Source organism: Geotrypetes seraphini, chromosome 6 (genome assembly GCF_902459505.1).
Source record: "Geotrypetes seraphini chromosome 6, aGeoSer1.1, whole genome shotgun sequence".
Classification (NCBI taxonomy): Eukaryota; Metazoa; Chordata; class Amphibia; order Gymnophiona; family Dermophiidae; genus Geotrypetes; species Geotrypetes seraphini.
In genome coordinates, this window is record NC_047089.1 from 114,478,460 (window position 1) to 114,501,361 (window position 22,902).

The 22,902-nt window shown below is 41.4% G+C and overlaps 1 protein-coding gene across 1 annotated transcript in view; it reads left to right on the forward strand.

Moving 5' to 3' along the window:
- Positions 1-22,902, forward strand: part of HERC2 (HECT and RLD domain containing E3 ubiquitin protein ligase 2) — a 3,346,202-nt gene that overhangs the window by 3,203,914 nt on the left and 119,386 nt on the right. Inside the window, 1 exon segment of the mRNA XM_033948978.1 lies at positions 15,783-15,977. Coding sequence (XP_033804869.1) covers positions 15,783-15,977 — 195 coding nt within the window.

Genomic DNA, 22,902 nt, shown 5'->3' on the forward strand with positions numbered 1-22,902 from the left:
TTCTGCTCAAGCAGTCCTTCTGGCCACCAACCAAACCATCCAGTTTCTACAACTTCTGGGATTCGAGATCAATCTACCCAAATCTCATATCATTCCCACTCAGAGACTTCAATTCATTGGAGCGATCCTAGATACACTCCTCATGAGAGCTTTCTTACCATCCAATCGTCTCCAGACTCTTCAGTCTCTATGTCACCAGGTACTTCCTCTGCCGTCCATCTCAGCAAGACAAATGATGGTACTCTTGGGACACATGGCATCCACAGTTCATGTCACACCTCATGCCCGTCTTCACCTGCGCACTCCTCAATGGACCCTTGCTACCCAGTGGTCCCAAGCGTCGGACCCTTGCTCACGACACATATCTGTGACATCATCTCTTCGTCAGTCTCTTCAATGGTGGTTGGTATCCTCAAATCTATCCAGAGGTCTTCTGTTCCATCAGCCTCCTCATCAACTAGTCATCACCACCGACGCCTCTCTGTACGCATGGGGAGCTCACTTGAACGAGTTCCAGACTCAAGGTCTTTGGTCAGCCCAGGAGAGGAAGCATCAAATCAATTTCCTGGAACTCAGAGCAATGTTTTACGCCCTCAAGGCCTTCCAACACCTTCTCTTTCCTCAGGTCCTTCTGTTGTGCACAGACAATCAGGTTGCGATGTACTACATCAACAAACAGGGTGGGACAGGCTCTCGCCTTTTATGCCAGGAAGCCCAGAAGATATGGACTTGGGCCATAGATCACCATCTCTTCCTGAAAGCTATATACATTCAGGGGAAACAGAATTCCTTAGCGGACAAACTCAGCAGAATTCTCCAACCTCACGAGTGGACACTCGATCCTGTAACTCTACAGTCTATCTTCGATCAATGGGGCACTCCTCAGATAGACCTCTTTGCAGCTCCTCACAATCATCAGCTGCCCCTATTCTGCTCCAGACTTTACTCTCCACACCGTCTAACAGCAGATGCTTTTCTCCTCAACTGGTCGAATCAGTTCCTGTACGCCTTCCCTCCTCTGCCTCTCATGTTGAGAACCTTGTTCAAGCTCAAGAGGGAACGAGCCACCATGATTCTGATTGCTCCGAGGTGGCCCAGGCAACATTGGTTCTCCCTTCTACTTCAACTCAGTTCCAGGGAACCTTTTCTTCTTCCTCTGTTTCCTTCTCTGCTTACGCAACAGCAGGGAACCCTTCTGCATCCCAACCTCCAGTCTCTACACCTGATGGCTTGGTATCTCTCGGGCTGAACTCGACTGATACTCTTTTATCTCAGCCCGTTCGTTCCATTCTGGATGCCTCCAGGAAACCAGCCACTCTACAATGTTACCATCAAAAGTGGACGAGGTTTTCTTCCTGGTGTCTTCTTCATCATCTTGATCCCACTTCCCTAGCGGTGGAGACGTTGTTGGATTATCTTCTTTCTTTGTCTGATTCTGGCCTGAAGTCCTCTTCCATCAGGGTCCACCTCAGTGCCATTGCAGCTTTTCATGAGCCAGTCCATGGAAAACTTCTTTCAGCTCATCCCCTGGTGTCCAGGTTCATGCGTGGGCTTTTCAATGTGAAACCACCTCTTAAAGCCCCTCTGGTTATCTGGGATCTCAATGTGGTTCTTTCAGCTTTAATGAAGCCTCCATTTGAACCTTTAGCTACTTCTCCTTTCAAATTTCTCACTTGGAAGGTACTTTTCCTTATTGCTCTTACCTCTGCCAGGAGAGTCAGTGAGCTTCATGCACTGGTTGCAGATCCACCTTTTACGGTCTTTCATCATGACAAGGTGGTTCTGCGTACACATCCAAAGTTTCTCCCCAAGGTTGTTTCTGAATTTCATCTCAACCAATCCATTGTTCTACCGGTTTTCTTTCCAAAACCTCATTCTCATTCTGGGGAACAAGCTCTGCATACTTTGGATTGTAAAAGGGCTCTTGCTTACTATCTGGAGCGTACGAAACCCCACAGATCAGTTCCCCAACTCTTTCTATCCTTTGATCCGAATAAATTGGGACGTCCTGTTTCTAAACGTACGTTGTCTAATTGGCTAGCAGCGTGCATCTCATTCTGTTATGCTCAGACCGGACTGTCACTGGAAGGTTCTGTCACGGCCCATAGAGTCAGAGCAATGGCAGCATCTGTAGCTTTCCTCCGTTCCACTCCTATTGAGGAAATCTGCAAAGCTGCTACTTGGTCCTCAGTTCACACTTTTACATCTCATTATTGTCTGGATACATTCTCCAGAAGGGATGGTCACTTCGGCCAATCTGTTTTACAAAATTTGTTTTCTTAATGGCCAACCTTCCCTCCATCCCTCTTTTTGTTAGCTTAGAGGTCACCCATCAGTCAAGAATATGCTGCCTGCTTGTCCTGGGATAAAGCACAGTTACTTACCGTAACAGGTGTTATCCAGGGACAGCAGGCAGATATTCTTGCGTCCCACCCACCTCCCCGGGTTGGCTTCTTAGCTGGCTTATACTAACTGAGGGACCGCGCGCCTCTGTCGGGCGGGAAGGCACTCGCGCATGCGCGGTGCGGCCGAACTAGAACTTTCTAAAAAGTTCTTAGAGTGCAATCACTCTAAAATTGTCCGTACCGGGGCTCCGTCGGTGCCGTCACCCATCAGTCAAGAATATCTGCCTGCTGTCCCTGGATAACACCTGTTACGGTAAGTAACTGTGCTTTCTGGACTTTTCCAGGATAAATTGGAAGCAGATAGTAGATAGTGATAGGTTGTTTAGACGAATAGAGATAATATTGTCCGGATTCTGTTGTTTAGACGAATAGATATAATACTGTCCGGATTCGAGGTGTTGCTGGTGGTGGTGTTAGGGTAGTCATGAGAGCATTTTCTAATACTTTTGTGAGGTTATGATGATGGGAAGTGTTTTTTGAAGAGATGAGTTTTGATTTCTTTTCGGAATACTTTAATGTCTGTTGATTTGGTCAGTAGATTGGTGATGGTAGTATCGATCTTTGCTGCCTGTGTCGCTAAAAGGCTGTCATATAGTTTCTTTCGTCGTGTTCCTTTGAGAGGGGGGTGAGTGAATAGGCTCTGAGTTCTCCTTAATCTATGTGAGAGGTTACGGTGTAGTCTGTTGTTTAGGTAGCTGGGTGCTGTTCCATGTATTACTTTGTATAGTAGACAGTAGAATTTGAACTGGGATCTTGCTTTTATTGGTAGCCAGTGTGAGTCTAGGTATGCTTTGGTGATGTGGTCATATTTGCCTAGTGAGTAGATGATTCTGAGGGCTGTGTTCTGAACTGTCTGTAATTGTTTTATCATGTAGTTTGGGCATGATAGGTATAGGCTGTTACAGTAATCTACAATACTCAGTACTAGGGATTGTACTAATATCTTATATTGATCTTTGTTGAAGAATTTTCTTATTTTTCTTAGGTTACGTATTGTGAAGAATGCTCTTTGGATGATTTTGTGGATTTGAGACTGCATTGTGCAGTTTCTGTCTAGTAGGATTCCCAGGATCTTGAGTGTGCTTTGCATTGGGTACTTGATTGTATTTACTTCTAGTTCTGTGAGAGATGGTTTTTTTTCCCTTTCCAGTAGTAGGAATTTAGTTTTTTCCGAGTTCAGTTTTAGTTTATGACTTGACATCCATTTTTCTACCGTTTCCATTATCATTTTCAGGTGGTTTGTGGATAAGGGGTCTTGAATAATAAAGGGGAGGAGGATAGTTATATCATCTGCGTAGCTGAATGATACTGTGTTTAGGGCGTCTAGGGTTATGCCTAGGGATGCTATGAAGAGGTTAAATAATATGGGTGACAATGGTGATCCTTGTGGTACTCCACATGGGTTTGACCATGGGTCGGATATGTGCTCTTTTGATTTGACTTTGTATGTTCGTGTTTTGAGGAAGCTTTGGAACCATTTGTGAACATTACCTGAGATTCCTATTGCGTCTAATATCTGGAGTAGTGTGTGATGGTCAACTAGGTCGAATGCCGCAGAAAGATCGAGTTGAATGAGAAGCAGCTTGTTTCCTTTGCTGAGGTGTTGTCGGGCAATGTCTAATAGTGATACCAGTAGAGTTTCTGTGCTATGGTTGGATCTGAATCCAGATTGTGATGGATGTAGTATGTGATGGTCTTCAAGGTAGTTGGAGAGGTGTTGTGCGACAAGGCCTTCTGTAATTTTAATGTATAGTGGGATTGAAGCGATTGGTCTATAGTTTGCAGGATTATCTATAGGACCTTTGGGATCTTTTAGGATAGGTGTAATTATGATTTCTCCTAATTCCGGTGGGAAATGACCTTCACTTAGTGTTGTTTGAAGCCATAGTGTGAGGCTAGCTTTAAATTTGGTGGAAGCTGTTGCTAGTAAGTATGAGGGACAGTTGTTCAAGTCACATGAGGATTTGCTGTATTTTTTGTAAAGCCTGTTCAAGTCTGACCATTGTATCTTTGGGAAGTTTGTCCATATCCTGTCTGCTGGGATTGCTTCATCTGTTTTGGGATTGATTAGTATTTCTTCTATGTTGATTCTTGAATTGTTGAATGTGGATCTGGTTGTGATGATTTTGTGTTTGAAGTGATCCGCTAATTGGGTGGCTGTGGGAGTTTGGTTTCCTTGGGTGGCGAGAAATGGTTTGGTATCAGTGAGATTTCTTAAGATGTCAAAAAGTATTCTTGTGTCTGGTTTTTCGGTGCTGATGAGTTTGGAGTAGTAGTTTTTTCGTTTTTCCTTCAGTTTGGTATTGAATTGTTTGATTAGGATTTTCCATTCATCTTTGATGTGTTTTTGTTTTTTCCATGTCCTTTCTAATTGTCTGCATTTTCTTTTTAGTTGTAGAAGTTCGTCGTCGAACCATTTATTAGATGGTCTGTCTATTTTGTTTTTGTTTTTTATTGGAGCTAGTTCGTTTAGTGTAGATTCACTGAGGGTCCGCCAACTGTTTATGAATTCTTTGGGGTTATTGGGGTCGATTTCGGGGTCGACTGTGTTCCAGAATGTGTGAGGTTCGATTTTCGGTCTGAATTTGATGAGTGTTTTCTTTGGGATGGGTTTGTTGTTATTTTGAGCCCAATTGATGGTGAATGAATATTTGAAATGGTCTGACCATAGAGTAGGGTGCCAGGACCCGTTTGAGATGTAGATGTTTTGTGTGTTTTGATTTGGAGATGAATAAGCTGCTATATCGAGTTGATGACCTTTTTCGTGTGTGGGTTCTGGGTTGAGAATTTGATAGGATAAAGTGTTGAGGTATGAGAGTATATCTGTTGTTTGTTTGGATGATTGATCTTCTAAGTGGAGATTTAAGTCTCCGAGGATCAAGTTATGTGTGGAGGAGAGTGAGTTCTGGAAGATGAATTCTTCAAGTTCTTGTTTTGAAGTGTTCCATTTACCTGGTGTAATGTAGCATATAAGACAGTTCAGGTTTCCATTGAGTGATTTGTCAGATATTTGGCAGGCTAGCAGATCAAGATAAGGGGTGGAGTGCTTGGTTAGTACGTCGATGTTGAGATTGTTTTTTGTTATGATTGCTAGACCTCCTCCTCTTCTGTTTTCTCGACATACTACTTCAAGTTTATATCCTTTGGGGCAGAATTCTGTGATGCTTGGATCTGACTCAGAGGTGAGCCATGTTTCGGTTAGGTTATGGATGAACCCTGCTTCCAAAGCCTTCCATCCCCGTGGAAGTCCCGTTGGCTAGAGGGGGGTCCCTGTGGGAGTCCCGTGGGCCAGAGGGGGGTCCCCATGGGAGTCCCATGGGTTAGGGGAGATTCCCGCAATCCTCGTTCCCGTGCAGATCTCCATTTACAATATAAGATAGTATCAGGGGGAGTAAACAAAGGGCAATAAGACAAGGGAGGAGAGGAAAATAAGTCAAAAAGGAATCATGAAAGGTCAGTAGGTGAGAAAGGGCAAGTATCCAGGATGATGTGGGGATATGAAGAGAAAGATCCCTCAGAGGCCAAGAAGAAGGAGAGGAAAGGAAAGAGGAGAAAGAGAAAAAGAGGTATTGCAAGAGAAAAGAGAAAGAGTTGTAAATGCAGTGAAAGTAAGGATTTAAAAAGAATCCAAATAATCTTTAAAAGCATTTAGGGCATCAATATTCGTGAAATGTGCGATTAATAGTTTATAGAAATATGATGCTACATGTCCACTGGAAAGAAGCTTAGTGCAGAGAGGAATCAAAGAGGGGATTCCAGCGACTATTGTAGATAAAATTTTCGATTTTGTAATGACACTAGTAAGTTGAAGCCATTGATAAAACGCTGAAGTTGAAAAATTATATTTGTCCCTCAGATCTGCAAAAGTCAAGAGTTGTAAGGCAAATGTCGGCTAGAGCCCATATCCCATGTTTAGCCCATAAAGACAAAAAAATTGGCTTTTTATCAATTAGGAGTTATGGATTATTCCAAAAAGAGACTAAAGAAGAGGTACCAATTTATCTAATTCAAGTAAACATGCCACTGATTGGGAGATGATAGGATCATTTTTATGTATCACGATATAAGACGTCAATAGTGCAATTAGTGAAGGGGAGAAGGTACAGATAGTGCATTCCAGACAGAGGACAATAGTCGGAGGTCGGAGAGAGCGAACATCTAGACTGTTGGAGTATAAAAGCCTTATGGTAAGTTAGGAAATCAGGTAAAAAGACTCCCGCCCTGTCTTTCGGGGATTTAAGCTTTTTGAGAGCAATTTTGGGAGGCTTACAAATCCAAATGAAGTTAGAAATGTGTTTATCTATCGATTTATAAAACAAAGTTGGGAATAATCAGGGAATCATACTGAGTACGAAATTAATTTTAGGAGAAACTACCATTTTGACAGTTTCTATTCTGCCCCACCAGGACAGGTGTAGAGGATGCCAGGATTGTAAAAAGGATTTAATAAAGTTAGTAAGGTTTTTTGCATTGTGGTGAATTGAAACAGTGAGAGTTGGGTAGAGGTTAATTCCCAGGTATCTTATGTGCGTGGGAAACCAAAGAAGATTAAAGGGCTGAACTAGGACTGGGTGAGAATGAGTATTTAGGGGTAGGGCCTCAGTTTTGTGTTGATTGATCTTGTATCCAGAAAAAAGGTAAAGAAAGTGAATTAATTCAAATAAGGCCGGAAGAGAAGAATCAGGGTTGGTAATATAAAGCAGTACATCATCTGCATACGCAGATAATTTGTATTCTGATCCATTATGAACAATACCTGAAATATTCTCACTAAAATTAATAGCCAGTAGGAGAGGTTCCAAGGCTATGTTACAAAGGTAAGGAGAAAGGGGACAGCCTTGTCGAGTACCTCTATGAAGTAAGAAAGAGGCTGACAATATGTTATTAGTAATTATACAGGCCTTTGGAGAGGAGTAAAGGATTTTAACATAATCTATAAATTGAAAGGGAAATCCAAACCAGTGCATTGTACGGAGCAAGTGGGACCATTCAACCCTATCAAATGCTTTTTCAGCATCTAGGGAGAGGGCTTTACACGGATCTTTGACGCTGCAAGAGTGTAGCGACTGTTCTAAACGAGCGAGGTCTTGCAATACGAGTACATACAGTATACATATCACAACTGAGCCGATGGTTCTTCTCTCTCTGACGCTGCAAGTACGAGTACATACAGTATACACATGTCACGTCATCACACTTAGCCGATGGTTCTTCTCTCTCTGACGTTGCAAGAGTCTTGCAACGAGCAAGGTCTTGCAATACGAGTACATACAGTATACACATCACAACTGAGCTGATGGTTCTTCTCTCTCTGACGCTGCAACAGTGTAGCAACTGTTCTAAATGAGCGAGGTCTTGCAATACGATACATACAGTATACATATCACAACTGAGCCGATGGTTCTTCTCTCTCTGACGCTGCAAGAGTGTAGCGACTGGGGGCGTGGCTTGGATGCGCATGAGGAAGGTCGGCTAATAAGTGAGCTCCAGAGAAAAGACCTTGAAAGTCCGGAAAAAGTCAAAAAGATTTAAAATTGGATAAAAAAAAAAGTGCTTAGACTAAATAAAGAAGATAAGATAAAAGGATGGCAACAGGAAAACAAAACAAGAATGACTTTGCGATGTCTGGAAGCAGTAAGAGAGCAAAACCGGAACAGGAGTCAGGCTTAAAGATGGCAGATGTAGAAGTAATAAAAGAACTGAAAGAAATAAAAGAAATGTTATCAATTTTAACTAAAAAAGTAACGAATATATCGGAGGAAGTTTCCACATTAAACAAAAAAATGGATCTCCTGGAATTAAAATCTAATAACCTAGAAGAAAGAATGATGATTGTAGAAGAAGAAGCATGCTGCAGTCAAGCAGATAGGAAAAAAATAGATCTACTTACTAAAGAAATTGAAGATTATTCGAACCGAGAAAGAAGAAGTAATGTCCGTTTGATTGGATTACCAGAAGGAGCAGAGAAGGGAAATCCGGTAGCCTTTATTGAAAATCTGCTTCCCAAACTACTTCCGATAAAAACAAACTATCCCATAGAGGTAGAAAGGGCACATAGAGTGCCTATGAAAAAAGGAGAAAATCAACATCTGCCAAGGCCATTTATATTCAAACTATTGCGCCACCAACAGGTCTTAGAAATACTTCAGCTAGCAAAACAAAATAAAGGACTTAAATATCAAGATGTTTGCATCCATTTTGTTCCTGACTTCGCTAAAAACACAGCAATAAAAAGAAAAAAGCTGTTGGAATTGAGACCAAAGCTAAGAGAATTGGGAGCAAAATTTGGTTTAATGTATCCTGCAAACATGAAGGTTACCATCGGAAACAAAACTTTAACATTTGATGATGCAGAAAAACTAGAAAGATTTATTCAAACTCAAGAAGTGCCTATGTCATCCTAATTTGATTAATATGTCTTTAAATATATTGATTAGAAATTATGAAAATTGAATTATATTAACATATATTGATTATATAGCATATATTGATTATATAGCAAAAAAAAAAAAAATGAATGATTTTATTTTATTTTATTTTATTTTAAAGGAAAAGATTTCTGTTTTAAAATACAACGATTTAGAATGCTTAGATTAGCTTCAAATGTATTCTTTTCTAACGTCTCTCTTACAGTAGAACTAGAATGTAATAAACATTCTAAAATGCAAATGAAATTTATTAAAAGGCTTAAATACAATTTATATAATAGAGAGTTAACAAAATAGATGTTATAATATATGATATGAAAAGAAAGAAAATAGACAGGAAATTGAACGATTTAATATAAAAAATATTTAATTATATTTAAAAGACTATTCTGCAAATTGAATTCTGATAAAATAGAATGATGAAATATGGGGGGAAAAAAAAAATGAATGAGGGGAGTGGTTCTTCGTGTGGGATTTCTTTCTTCTGGGGGGGGTTGCTGCGGAATTACGCACCGCAAATAAGAAAAGGTTTGTTGGATTTGTTTTCCCTCTACTCTCTCTCAAAAGTTTTAAAACTTAAAAACTCAGAATCCCGAAAGTCTGTGCGAAAAGGAAAGAGGAAATGGATTTTTTCTACATACACCGGAACATAATATGAACTTACTCCATAAAATACAAGAAGAAAAAGAAGGAAAAGGATATTAGAACTTGAACTACAAGAAAAAGGGAAACTTGTAAAGACCTATTTAAACTGTTCTCCTTCAAGGGAAAAAAGAAGAAAGAAGATAAGGACAGTAAAGAAAAGAAAAGGAAAAAGAGAAGAGAGAGGAAGAGAGATAGACAAAAGAGAAAAATACGTAATAGCTGGTGTGTGGTTTCGTGGTGATCTCTCGTAGGGGGGAGGAATCTTTGCTCGTGGAATCACTTTTCACATAACATTATACTCCCATATTAATAATATCACGATGATAAAGTAAAAGATGAAAAAAAAAAAAAAAACAGGGAAAAAAAAAAAAAAGGGGGAAACGTTTTAAAGTTTTAGAATATAAGTAAAGATAAACAATATCTGTCTGTGATTTCATTAATGCTTTCAGTTTCTGCCAAAACCAAGCAGCTAATTTTGGTCGCAGATTCAATTGTGGCACAAATCAAAGATCTTTGCTTGGACTCTAACCATCGGCTTGCACTACTGGATGCAAAGAAACACATTAAAAAGGCTGTAAAACCAGAGACAAAGCTGCAAGTAAAGATAAACAATATATATTTATTTGTTTTTACAATAAACAATTTATATTTAACAGGAAAAAAAAAAAAGAAATATATATATAATAATAAAAAGATATTAAAGATTTAATAATATTGAATATAAAAATTTTGATATATTAAGAAATATATATGAAATTTATTTAGTTAATTCATGATTACTAAAATATATGAATTATTACTTACATTTTAATATAATTTTAATATTCAGAGACTTAAATTGAATATTGAAAGTTTTAAGGTCTTCTTGGAGTGTGTTATTGCTGATCTTGATATGCGTGAGGCCAAGTGTACACAACTTTTGTTAATTGGGGAGGGATTGGAGGGGGATGGGAAAAGGGGAATGGAATTAGCTATAAGTAAGGAATTGATAATAAGAAAAGGAATAAATATTAAACATGTGTGGATGTCTGATCTAAACTTTTATTATAGAGTTCTAATTCAAACATTACTTATTAATTTAGATGGCTCTTAAAATTTATTCTCTTAATGTCAATGGTCTTAACCATCCAATCAAAAGAAAGAGAATACTGAATTTTCTTCATAAGCAAAACGCTGACATATATTTCATACAAGAGACCCATCTGACAGGACTTGAATCTAATAAACTAATAGGGGGTTGGGTGTCCAAATGTTTTTTTGCACCTGCTATTGGTAAAAAAGCGGGAGTAGCTATTCTCATAAATAAGAAATTCATAGCAGATTTCAAATTAATAAAATTTGATCCACTAGGAAGATGGGTACATATTAAAATGAATCTGAGAAATACAACCCTGGATTTATTTAATTTATATGCTCCTAATTCAAATCAAATGGAGTTTTTCAAAAATATTCAACAGATATTACTACCACTGGCTGCTTCTAATTTAATAGTAGCTGGAGATTTCAATGCTGTAATGGATCCTATTTTGGATAAAAAACCAAGTAAAATTATGAAATCATTAGGATTAGACAATTTGATACAATCTTGTGATTTAGTTGATATATGGCGTATCCTTCATTTTAATGATCAGGAATATTCTTTTTGTTCTCAGGTCCATAAATCCTTTTCAAGAATTGATTATATATTTGTTTCTAATAATATTGCACAAAGAGTGATAAAAGCAATTATTATCCTATAATTATTTCAGATCATGCTGGTGTGTGGGTTGATCTGCAGGATGATATATCAGTTTTTTCTAAACCAATTTGGAGATTTGATAATGCTTTGCTTGCAGACATGAACTTTATAGAAGATATTAAAGTAAAAATGGATGAATTTTTTCAAATTAATAATTCAGACAACATAAATATTGAAATTTTATGGGATGCTTATAAAGCAACAATGAGAGGAAATATTATATCATATTCCGCATATAAGAAAAAACAACTTAAAAAACAATTTATAGAATTGGAGCAAGAAATTAAATTACTAGAACATAAATTAATTATAAAATGGGAACATGATACATTACAGAAATTATTAAAAACAAAAGTTAAATATAATGAGATTTCTTCTCAATTTGTAAGAAAAGATATGTTCTATAGACAAGTACAGTATTATGGAAATTCAAATAAGGCTGGAAGATTGTTAGCAAATTTTATTAAAGCAAAAAAAAGGAAAACTAAAATAATTGCAATTAAAGATAAGCAGGGCAATACACACACCAACATTGAAGAAATTATAAAACAATTTCTTGATTTTTATAAGGATTTATATACTTCTAATACTTATGAAAATAAAGAACAAGATGGTTTAGAGTTTTTAAATTCATTTATTGGACCAAATGTTCCGGATCATATAAAAAGAAGCTTAGAAGAACATATATCTTTAAAAGAAATAGAATCAGCATTGAAGGCTCTTAGAGTTGGATCCGCTCCAGGTGGAGATGGATATACTGTTGAATATTATAAAACATTTCAAAATACTTTATTACCTTATCTATTAAATTTATACCAATATCAAATGAATAATGGAAATATATCAGGAACTATGGCTGATTCTGTTATAATTGTCTTGCCAAAACCAAACAGGGATCCGACATTGATAACAAACTATAGGCCTATATCTTTGATGAATGTAGATGCTAAATTAATTGCTAAAGTGCTAGCTATAAGACTAGCAAAAGCTCTTCCTTTTATCATTGATGTACATCAAACAGGATTTGTTGCTAAAAGACACTCTTCACATAACACTAGATTAGCATTTCATTCTTTAAATTTAGCAAAAAATTTGAATGATCCAGCTTTTCTAATATCATTAGATGCAGAAAAAGCATTTGATAGAGTAGAATGGAAGTTTATGTATCAAGCTCTAGAATGGTTTGGTGTAGGACCTGGTTTTATTAAAATGATTCAAACATTATATAGCTCCCCTGGAGCAAGATTAAATATAAACAATAACTTATCTGATAAATTTAACTTGCTAAGGGGAGTTAGACAAGGTTGTCCTTTATCTCCCTTACTTTTTGATATCGTTCTGGAACCCTTATTAATTGCAATAAATCAAACTAAGGGAATAAAGGGAATCACATTTTCTAATTGGGAATTTAAATTATCTGCGTATGCAGATGATATTTTATTATATTTAAGAGAACCAGAAGACACCATTCCAGATCTACTTAACTTAATAGAAAAGTTTGGAAAGTTTTCTGGATATAAAATCAATTGGGAAAAATCTGAAGTTCTTCCAATTAATATCCATTGTACCAAAGGATTATTTGATTCATATTCATTTAAATGGAAAGAGGAAGGACTAAAATATTTAGGTATTTTTATAAAAAATACAATTGATGACACAGTAAAAGAGAATGAAAAACTTTTATTAAAGAAAATAACAGAAATGTGCGAGCAATGGAATCCTTTACATCTTTCTTGGTGGGGAAGAGTTCAAACAATTAAAATGATGATTTTACCTGTGGTTTGTTATCAAATGAGTATGATCCCAATATTTTTTCAGGGGTCATTTTATAAAAAGTTAAACAGTATACTAACAAAATTTGTTTGGTTTGGGAAAAGACCCAGAATCGCTTTAGCATCATTACAAAAAACAATTAAGGAGGGAGGGGTAAATTTTCCAAATTTCTATAGGTACCATCAAGCCTATATTTTAAGACAGGGTATGTATTGGATCCTCCCAGATCTCATGGAAAATGTACCTGACTGGTTATATTTAGAATGGCGCCTCATGTTCCCTTTACATCCAGAACATTTCATTAGTATAACAATGCCCAGGAGTTATAAAGATCATAGAATTCTAATAGATACATGGAAAACATTAAGATTTATAAGCAATTTATCAACAAATCCATTGGCTAAATCTTTAAATCAATCTATTTGGGTAAACTCCAGGATCAAAATTGGTGGATTTAAAATAGTATGGAAACAATGGATAATAGCAGGTATACGTACTTTAAAAGATGTAATAATAAATGGATCACTGCTTAGTTTTTCACAATTGCAACAAAAATTTGGATTAGAAAAAACACAATATTTTAAATGGATGCAATTGAAGCAGGCTATTCAGGAAGGGTTCCCTGAATGGAAGAATCTTAATACTCAATATAGTTTGCCAATCCTTTGTTTTCAAGCAGATTTTCTAGGACACCAAGCTGCAAAATGGTATAAGATTATATATGAATTTTCAAACAAAAAAAAGAGAACAGGACTTAGGGACAATTGGAGTATTGAGATAGGACAGACAATTTCTGCATCTCAATGGCAAAAATTTTGGTCCTGGAGAATACATACTACAAGGTCAGCATCTATGAGTCAAACATGGATGTTTTTATTACATAGAGTTTTATGGACCCCTACAAGATTACAGAAATTAGATAGCAGTAGATCTAATAGATGCTGGCATTGTAAGATAGAAGTGGGGACATTAGATCATTTATTATTCTTTTGTCCCTGTATTAATTCCTTTTGGAAATTAATTTGGCCCCAAATTAATAAATTATTAGAAAATCATGTTGGACTATCATATGATACAATATTATTTGGAACAAAAATGAGAACACAGAGTCCGATATCTACTAACAATAATAAACTTTTATTAATTTTAACAGGGGTCGCCATTCAGCAAATTACTCAGAATTGGAAAGATTACACTAAATTAAATTACACTTTCTGGTGGAATTCAATTTGTCATATATATAAAATGGAAAAAGTAATGGCATTACAACAAGGTTATATTAAAAAATTTAATAAAATATGGGGACCATTGACAAATTATTCTACTGATCAGATATCATAACACATGTATAGAACATATAGAGGGGGTAGGGAAGGGAAAAATATTGTAATAATAATATGATAAAAAATTTTGATAAAGGGTTTCTTTAATTTACAATGTAAGAACATTTATTGATAATTTCAAGTGTTTCTTCATAATTGAATGTAATACATGTATTTCACTTGATGTAAGAATTTAAAAAGAATAAAAATTATTTACAAAAAAAAAAAAAAGAGTGTAGCGACTGTTCTAAACGAGCGAGGTCTTGCAATACGAGTACATACAGTATATACATCACAACTGAGCCGATGGTTCTTCTCTCTCTGATGCTGCAAGAGTGTAGCGACTTCTAAACGAGCGAGGTCTTGCAATACGAGTACATACAACTGAGCTGATGATTATTCTCTCTCTGGCGCTGTGAGGCCTTGTAATACGAGTACGTATAGTATTTGGTATTAAAGTTTTTGGGTTGTGGAACAAATCGTCTGAGTTTCCATTATTTTCTATGGGGAAATTTGCTTTGATATTTGAGTGCATTGGATTACAAGCATGCTTCTGGAACAAATTATGCTCACAAACCAAAGTTTTACTGTATTCTTATGATTTAATTATCTACTTTCCTTTCCCTCAGTTTCTACCATGTCCAATTATGTCAGTGTCTTCGTCCTTATTTTGTTTAAATTTTCTTGTTCCCCACTACATATTTGCTTTTTTTTTATATATATAATTTTAGCTTTGTAAACCAGTCAGATACATGTTGATGGACAATATATTAAACTATTAATAAACTTGGATATGAAAGAAAGGGCTGAGGTGAGGTAGGAAGTTTGTCCATGTACTTAGTTAGAGCAAACAGGGATTCATACTAGGACTAGAAATACGTTTTGATACTAGGGATGGGAGGAGGTTGGAGTTAACATAGGGGCTAGGGATGGGAGAAGAATTAAATACTAAATGATGGGCGTAAAAGAAGGATTCTAAATTTGAACCTAGGAAGAAGGGAGCTGAGGGCAGGAGTCTGACATAAAGCCTAGGGCTGACAGGGAGGCAGATGAAACAAGGGGGTTGGGGCTTCAAGGTGTGCCTGTTGCTGAGGCTAAGGTCTGATGCAAACACTGAGATGATGGAAGAAATCCCTATCTGCACCCTTTAAGGAGCTCAGAGTACAGATAGAGATGTAAAAGTAAGAATGGAATAGACCAGAGGGAAGGGGTCAGAATGGAAGGAAAGATGAAGGGAAATGGTGAGAAGGGAAAAGTGTGGAAGGAGAGAGGAGTGAGAAGGGTGAAAACTGGAGGGGAGGGAAGGTAAGAAAGTGAAAAAGGTGAAGGAGATAGAGGAGATGGAAAAAGGCTGAAAGACATTGGAAGAGAATAGATGAAAGAGATAAATATGAGAAGAGAATGAGAAAATTGGATATAAGTTAAAAGAGAAAATATTCAAGAAACTCTATTTTCATTTGTGTTTTATCAGGCGAATCTGTGGATGACTGTGGTGGAGGTTATAGCGAATCTATAGCAGAAATGTGTGAGGAACTTCAGAATGGACTTACTCCCCTGTTGATTGTCACTCCAAATGGAAGAGATGAATCAGGAGCAAACAGAGACTGCTTCCTGTTAAACCCAGCAACAAAGTCCTCCGTCCATATGAACATGTTCCGTTTCTTGGGTAAGTACTGATGTCATACAGGTGCATTTCCAGTTGAGCAATTTACTGTAGTATATGCACAACCCCAAACAATTTTCAAATATACTGTACCAATGCACATTGTTAAGGCAGTGTTCAAAGCCATATTCCTTGGTAAGGGATTCATGTAGTAAGGGGGAGCGGTCTGCCCCAGGCGTGGACTTCCTAAAGGCACGGCATCCCTCCTTCTCTCTGCCCCCCACTCCTCTCCTTGCCATGCATGCACACCCCTTGCCTTCCCCCGTATCTGCCTTCTTCCTGGTGTGAGGTTGCTGACCGCATTGGCATTAGTTCCGGGACCCGCACCTAGCAAGTGATGTCAAAGATAGGATGAACCGACACCGACATGGGCATGCTGCTCATGCCAGAGAAGTTAAAAAGGTACAGGGAAAGATGAAGGGTGTGTGCGGAAAAGGGGGAAGAGGGCGGAGGAGGTACACCACAACCCCAGGTGTTGCTCCCCAGGTGTTGCCACTGTTGGTAAATAATGATTTCTGCAAGGACAAACATTATGTATTGATAACACAATCTGATAGAGAACAGATGATGAAAAGGCTCAGAATTTCTAGATCTTCCAAACAGGTTCTGTAAACACAGCTGCATGATGTTTCAGGCCATAAGAACATAAGCAGTGCCTCCGCTGGGTCAGATCAGAGGTCCATCGTACCCAGCAGTCCGCACACGCGGTAGCCCAACAGGTCCAGGACCTGGTCTGTAATCCTCTATCTATACCTCTCTATCCCCTTTTCCAGCAGGAAATTGTCCAATCCTTTCTTGAACCCCAGTACCGTACTCTGCCCTATTATGTCCTCTGGAAGCGCATTCCAGGTGTCCACCACACGTTGGGTAAAGAAGAACTTCCTAGCATTCGTTCTGAATCTGTCCCCTTTCAACTTTTCCAAGTGCCCTCTTGTTCTTTTATTATTCGAAAGTTTGAAGAATCTGTCCCTCTCTACTCTCTCTATGCCTTTCATGATCTTGTAAGTCTCTATCATATCCCCTCTAAGTCTCCTCTTCTCCAGGGAAAAGAGTCCCAGTTTTTCTAATCTCTCAGCGTATGAAAGGTTTTACATCCCTTTTATCAGATGTGTCGCTCTCCTCTGAACCCTCTCGAGTAACGCCATATCTTTCTTAAGGTACGGCGACCAATATTGGACGCAGTACTCCAGATGCGGACGCACCATCGCCCGATACAACGGCAGGATAACTTCTTTCGTTCTGGTTGTAATACCTTGATTATGCCTAGCATTCTATTTGCCTTCTTAGCGGCCGCTGCGCACTGTGCCGTCGGCTTCATTGTCATGTCCACCATTACCCCCAAGTCCCTTTCTTGGGTACTCTCCTTCAATAATATCCCTCCCATCGTATAGCTGCACCTCGGGTTTCTGCTTCTCACATGTAATACTTTACATTTCTCAACGTTGAACCTCATCTGCCATCTCGTCGCCCATTCTCCTAGTTTGTTCAAGTCTCTTTGCAATTCTTCGCAGTCCTCTTTAGTACGTGCTCCACTAAATAGTTTGGTGTCGTCCGCAAATTTTATTATCTCACACTTTGTCCCTGTTTCTAGATCATTTATGAATATATTAAATAGTAACGGCCCAAGCACCGAGCCCTGCGGGACACCACTCGTGGCCCTTCACTCCAACCCTCTGTTTCCTACCCGCCAGCCAGTTTCTGATCCATCTATGGACATCTCCTTCCACCCCAAGGTTCTTCAGTTTCCGAAGTAGGCGTTCCTGGGGTACTTTGTCAAAGGCTTTTTGGAAGTCTAGATATATGATGTCTATGGGGTCACCTCTGTCCATCCGTTTGTTAATTCCTTCGAAGAAGTGCAATAAGTTAGTTAGGCACGATTTCCCCTTGCTGAAACCATGTTGGCTGGTTGTCAGAAGTTTGTTTCTTTCAAAATGTTTGTCGATGTTGTCTTTTATAAGTGCTTCCACCATTTTCCCTGGAACCCAGGTCAGACTCACCGGTCTGTAGTTTCCCGGGTCACCTCTTGACCCCCTTTTAAAGATGGGCATAACATTGGTTATCCCAGGACAAGCAGGCAGCATATTCTTAACGTATGGGTGACGTCACCGACGGAGCCCCGGTACGGACCTTTTTAACTAGAAAGTTCTAGTTGGCCGCACCGCGCATGCGCGAGTGCCTTCCCGCCCGACGGAGGAGTGCGTGGTCTCCAGTTTCTTCGTTTCCGCGGAGCGAAGAAGACGCATGTGCTTTCAACGGCCGTTGAAAACTCTATTTTTGCCTTCCCGCTCGCGATTTTTGATCCCTTTTTGTTTTATTTTTTCTTGTCTTTCGACTAAATTTCTTAAAAAAAAAAAAACCTCGTGTCTTTTTTCCTTTGTTTTTGCAGCCGGCCCCGGCGGGGCCTGTTGTAATCATCCAAGCCTCCGGGTTTGATTTCGCGGAGGCCGTGTTTCCCTTCATGCCCCCTCAACCAGGCTGCAAGAAGTGCCAGCGGTGTGCACGCCCGATCTCTCTAACTGACCCACACAACTGGTGCCTTCAGTGTTTGGGTCCAGAGCATCGGGCTGACACTTGCACCCGCTGTGCTACTCTTAAGAAACACACTCTCAAGAACCGGCAAATACAGCAAAATATTCTTTTCGGTACCGGTTCTACCATGGATCAGGCCCCGACGTCGACGGCACCGCCGAAATCAGCACCGACCACATCGACACCGCCTGATCTTCCTTCGGGGTCGACATCGCAAGGTAAGCCGGCTAAGAAGCCTCCCACTTCCCTTGAGCGCCCTCCAGTTACCGCGGTGACCCCGGTTCTTCCGGCGTCCCGCCGACTCCGTAAACGCTCCGCTCCGATCTCGGTGAGTGCCTCGTCATTGGCCTCCTCATCGCCGGAGCGTCGAGCAGCACCTGTGGTACCGAAGAAAACTAAAACGGTACCGGTGCCCCCATTGGAGGACCGCATCTCGGCCATCCTCCAGGACAAACTCCAGGAGCAGCTTCAACAGCAACTCCAACAGCTCCTTCCGACCCTGCTGGCACCGCTCCTTCCGGTACCGGTCCGGCCCGAGCCTCGCACCACTCCACCGGTGTCCACCCCCTCGGTACCGATGGACACTTCCATGCCGGTCTTATCTGCCCAGCCTGCACTTCAGACTTGCGCTGCAGAGGACCCCTCCCGGCCCCAAGTTCGACACCGGTCGTCTCGGGACCGGGATCGGCACCACTCCTCCCAGGACAGGGATCGACGCCGGTCTTTATCTCCCGGCACCGTATCCATGCGATCTGGCAAGTCCCTTTCTAAAACCCGCCATACTGAGCCGGCCATCAGGGATCCAGACTTATGGGAGCAATCCCCACTCGGTACCGAGGAGGATGCCTCTTCTACAGATGAGGAACCCTCCATGGCTGAATCCACCTCCAAGCCCGAGCAATCCTCCTTCACTAAATTCCTTCGGGAGATGTCTGCGGCTCTCTCCATACCACTTGAGTCCGACTCCAAGAAGTCCCAGGCCTTTTTAGAAGCCTTGGACTTCGACCAACCTCCCAAGGAATTTCTTAAACTGCCCGTACATGATATCCTACGGGAAACTTTTTATAAAAATTTGGAGAATCCCCTTACTGTTCCAGGTGCCCCTAGAAAACTGGACAGTTTATACCGGGTCATCCCTATTCCGGGATTTGATAAACCCCAATTGCCCCATGAGAGCCTCCTAGTAGAATCCACTCTCAAAAAATCTCAAGGCTCCAGTGTTTATGCCTCCACCCCTCCTGGCAGAGAGGGAAAAACAATGGACAAATTTGGAAAGCGCCTATACCAGAATGCCATGCTGGCTAACAGAGCCAACAACTACACCTTTCATTTTTCATTTTATATGAAACACCTGGTACAACAACTTTCTGCTTTACAAAAGTATATACCTGAACGCAAGGTCCCACTATTTCAGCAGCAAATTTCCACCCTCCTTCAGCTCAGAAAGTTCATGGTGCGCTCGATTTATGATTCCTTCGAGCTCACTTCCCGAGCTTCTGCACTGGCAGTAGCCATGCGACGCCTTGCCTGGCTGAGGGTGTCTGATCTTGATGTGAATCACCAAGACCGCCTCGCCAACGCGCCCTGCCTTGGTGATGAACTTTTTGGGGAGTCTCTGGATACCACAACACAAAAACTTTCGGCTCATGAGACTAGATGGGACACCCTCATTAAGCCTAAAAAGAAGACTCCACCTGCACGACCATACAGACCTCAGTCCTCTTACCAACGTCGTTTTGCTGCTAGGCCGCTTAATCCTCCTCAACAACAATCTCGTCGGCCTCGCCAACAACAGCACACTCAGGCTCGATCTCAGTCTCACCAGGCGACCAAGCCTCCCCCTCAGACTAAACCCCCGCAGCCCTTTTGACTCCTTTCTCCAGGGCATAGCTAGTCTCCAACCGTCGATGCCTCTTCCTCAACCTATCGGAGGCCGCCTCACCATCTTTCTTCAACGCTGGGAGGCCATCACATCAGACCTGTGGGTTCTCAACATCATCCGTCACGGATACTCACTAAGGTTCCAGACTCTTCCTGTAGACCATCCTCCCATAGAGTCTGCTTCTCACTCCTCCCAAACTCCGCTCCTCCTCAGGGAGGTCCAATCCCTCCTCCTCCTCAATGCCATCGAAGAAGTTCCTCCAGACCAAAGAGGTCAGGGATTTTACTCCCGCTACTTCCTGGTACCCAAAAAAACGGGAGATCTTCGTCCCATCCTAGACCTCAGGAACCTCAACAAGTGTCTGGTCAAGGAAAAGTTCAAAATGCTCTCCCTTGCCACACTTTACCCTCTTCTATCTCAACACGACTGGCTATGTTCCCTGGACCTCAAGGAGGCCTACACTCACATCCCAATCCATCAGGCTTCGCGTCGCTACCTTCGATTCCAGATACAGAATCACCACTATCAGTACAAGGTACTGCCTTTTGGTCTCGCATCATCACCCAGGGTGTTCACCAAATGCCTGATTGTGGTAGCGGCTTTTCTCAGGTCCCACAACCTACAGGTGTTCCCCTACTTGGACGATTGGTTGGTGAAAGCGACTACATCTCCACTTGTGCTTCAAGCCACTCATCAAACCATCTCTTTCCTACATCTCTTGGGATTCGAGATCAATTATCCCAAGTCGCATCTGCTTCCCACACAACGCCTTCAGTTCATCGGAGCGGTTCTCGATACCAACCAGACGAGGGCGTTCCTTCCTGCCGACCGGCACCGCACCCTACTTCACCTTTGTCGACAGGTGCTCCTCCATCCATCCATCCCTGCTCGACAGATGATGGTCCTTCTGGGCCACATGGCCTCGACAGTCCATGTGATTCCTCTGGCGCGACTCCACCTCAGGATACCTCAATGGACCCTTGCCAACCAATGGTCACAGACCACGAATCTTCTTTCTCATCCCGTCTCTGTGACATCGTCTCTTCAGCAATCTCTTCAATGGTGGTTGAACTCCTCAAATCTTTCCAGGGGACTTCTCTTTCATCTACCCCCCCACTCCATGGTCATAACCACGGATGCTTCCCCCTATGCATGGGGGGCTCACTTGGGCGATCTCCGCACCCAGGGACTCTGGACCCCTCAGGAGCGTCAACATCACATCAACTTCCTGGAGCTCAGAGCCATGTTTTATGCTCTCAAGGCTTTCCAGCATCTCCTCTACCCCCAGGTTCTTCTCCTGTGCACGGACAATCAAGTCGCCATGTACTACATCAACAAGCAAGGCGGCACCGGATCTCGTCCCCTTTGTCAGGAGGCCCTCCGAATCTGGACCTGGGCCACGGCCCACAATCTTTACCTCAAAGCTGTCTATATCCAGGGCGAACAGAACTCCCTGGCCGACAATCTCAGCCGCATCCTTCAACCTCACGAGTGGACTCTGGATCCTCCCACACTCCACTCCATCTTTGCTCGCTTGGGCACCCCGCAGGTGGACCTATTTGCAGCTCCTCACAACCATCAGCTGCCCCAGTTCTGTTCCAGACTCTTCTCTCCGCATCGTCTGGCCCCAGATGCATTCCTGCTCGACTGGACGGATCGGTTCCTCTATGCCTTCCCTCCCCTTCCTCTGATGTTGCGGACCTTGTTCAAACTCCGCAAGGACAGGGCCACCATGATTCTCATCGCCCCTCGGTGGCCCAGACAGCACTGGTTCTCCCTCCTGCTTCAGCTCAGCTCCAGGGAGCCCATTCCTCTTCCTGTATTTCCTACTCTGCTTACTCAACAGCATCAGTCTCTACTGCATCCCAATCTGTCTTCCCTCCACCTGACAGCTTGGTTTCTCTCGGGCTGACCTCTCCAGAGAACCTATCTCAGCCTGTCCGTCGCATTTTGGATGCCTCCAGGAAACCCACCACACTCCAATGTTACCAACAGAAGTGGACCCGGTTTTCCTCTTGGTGCCTCCTACATCATCACAACCCCACCTCTTTAGCGGTGGAGACCGTACTGGACTATTTGCTCTCTCTGTCTAATGCTGGCCTCAAGTCCACCTCAATCAGAGTCCACCTCAGTGCCATCACTGCTTTTCATGAGCCTATCCTCGGAAAACCTCTCACGGCTCATCCTCTGGTTTCCCGGTTCATGCGAGGCCTCTTCAATATCAAACCACCTCTACAGCCTCCTCCGGTCGTCTGGGACCTCAATGTGGTTTTGTCAGCCCTCATGAAACCTCCCTTTGAGCCTCTTGCTACTACTTCGCTCAAACTTCTCACATGGAAGGTGCTTTTCCTCATTGCCATCACCTCTGCCAGGAGGGTCAGTGAGCTGCATGCACTGGTCGCCGATCCACCGTTCACTGTTTTTCACCATGACAAGGTGGTTATGCGCACCCATCCTAAATTCCTCCCCAAGGTGGTTTCAGCCTTTCACCTCAACCAGTCCATTGTGCTGCCTGTC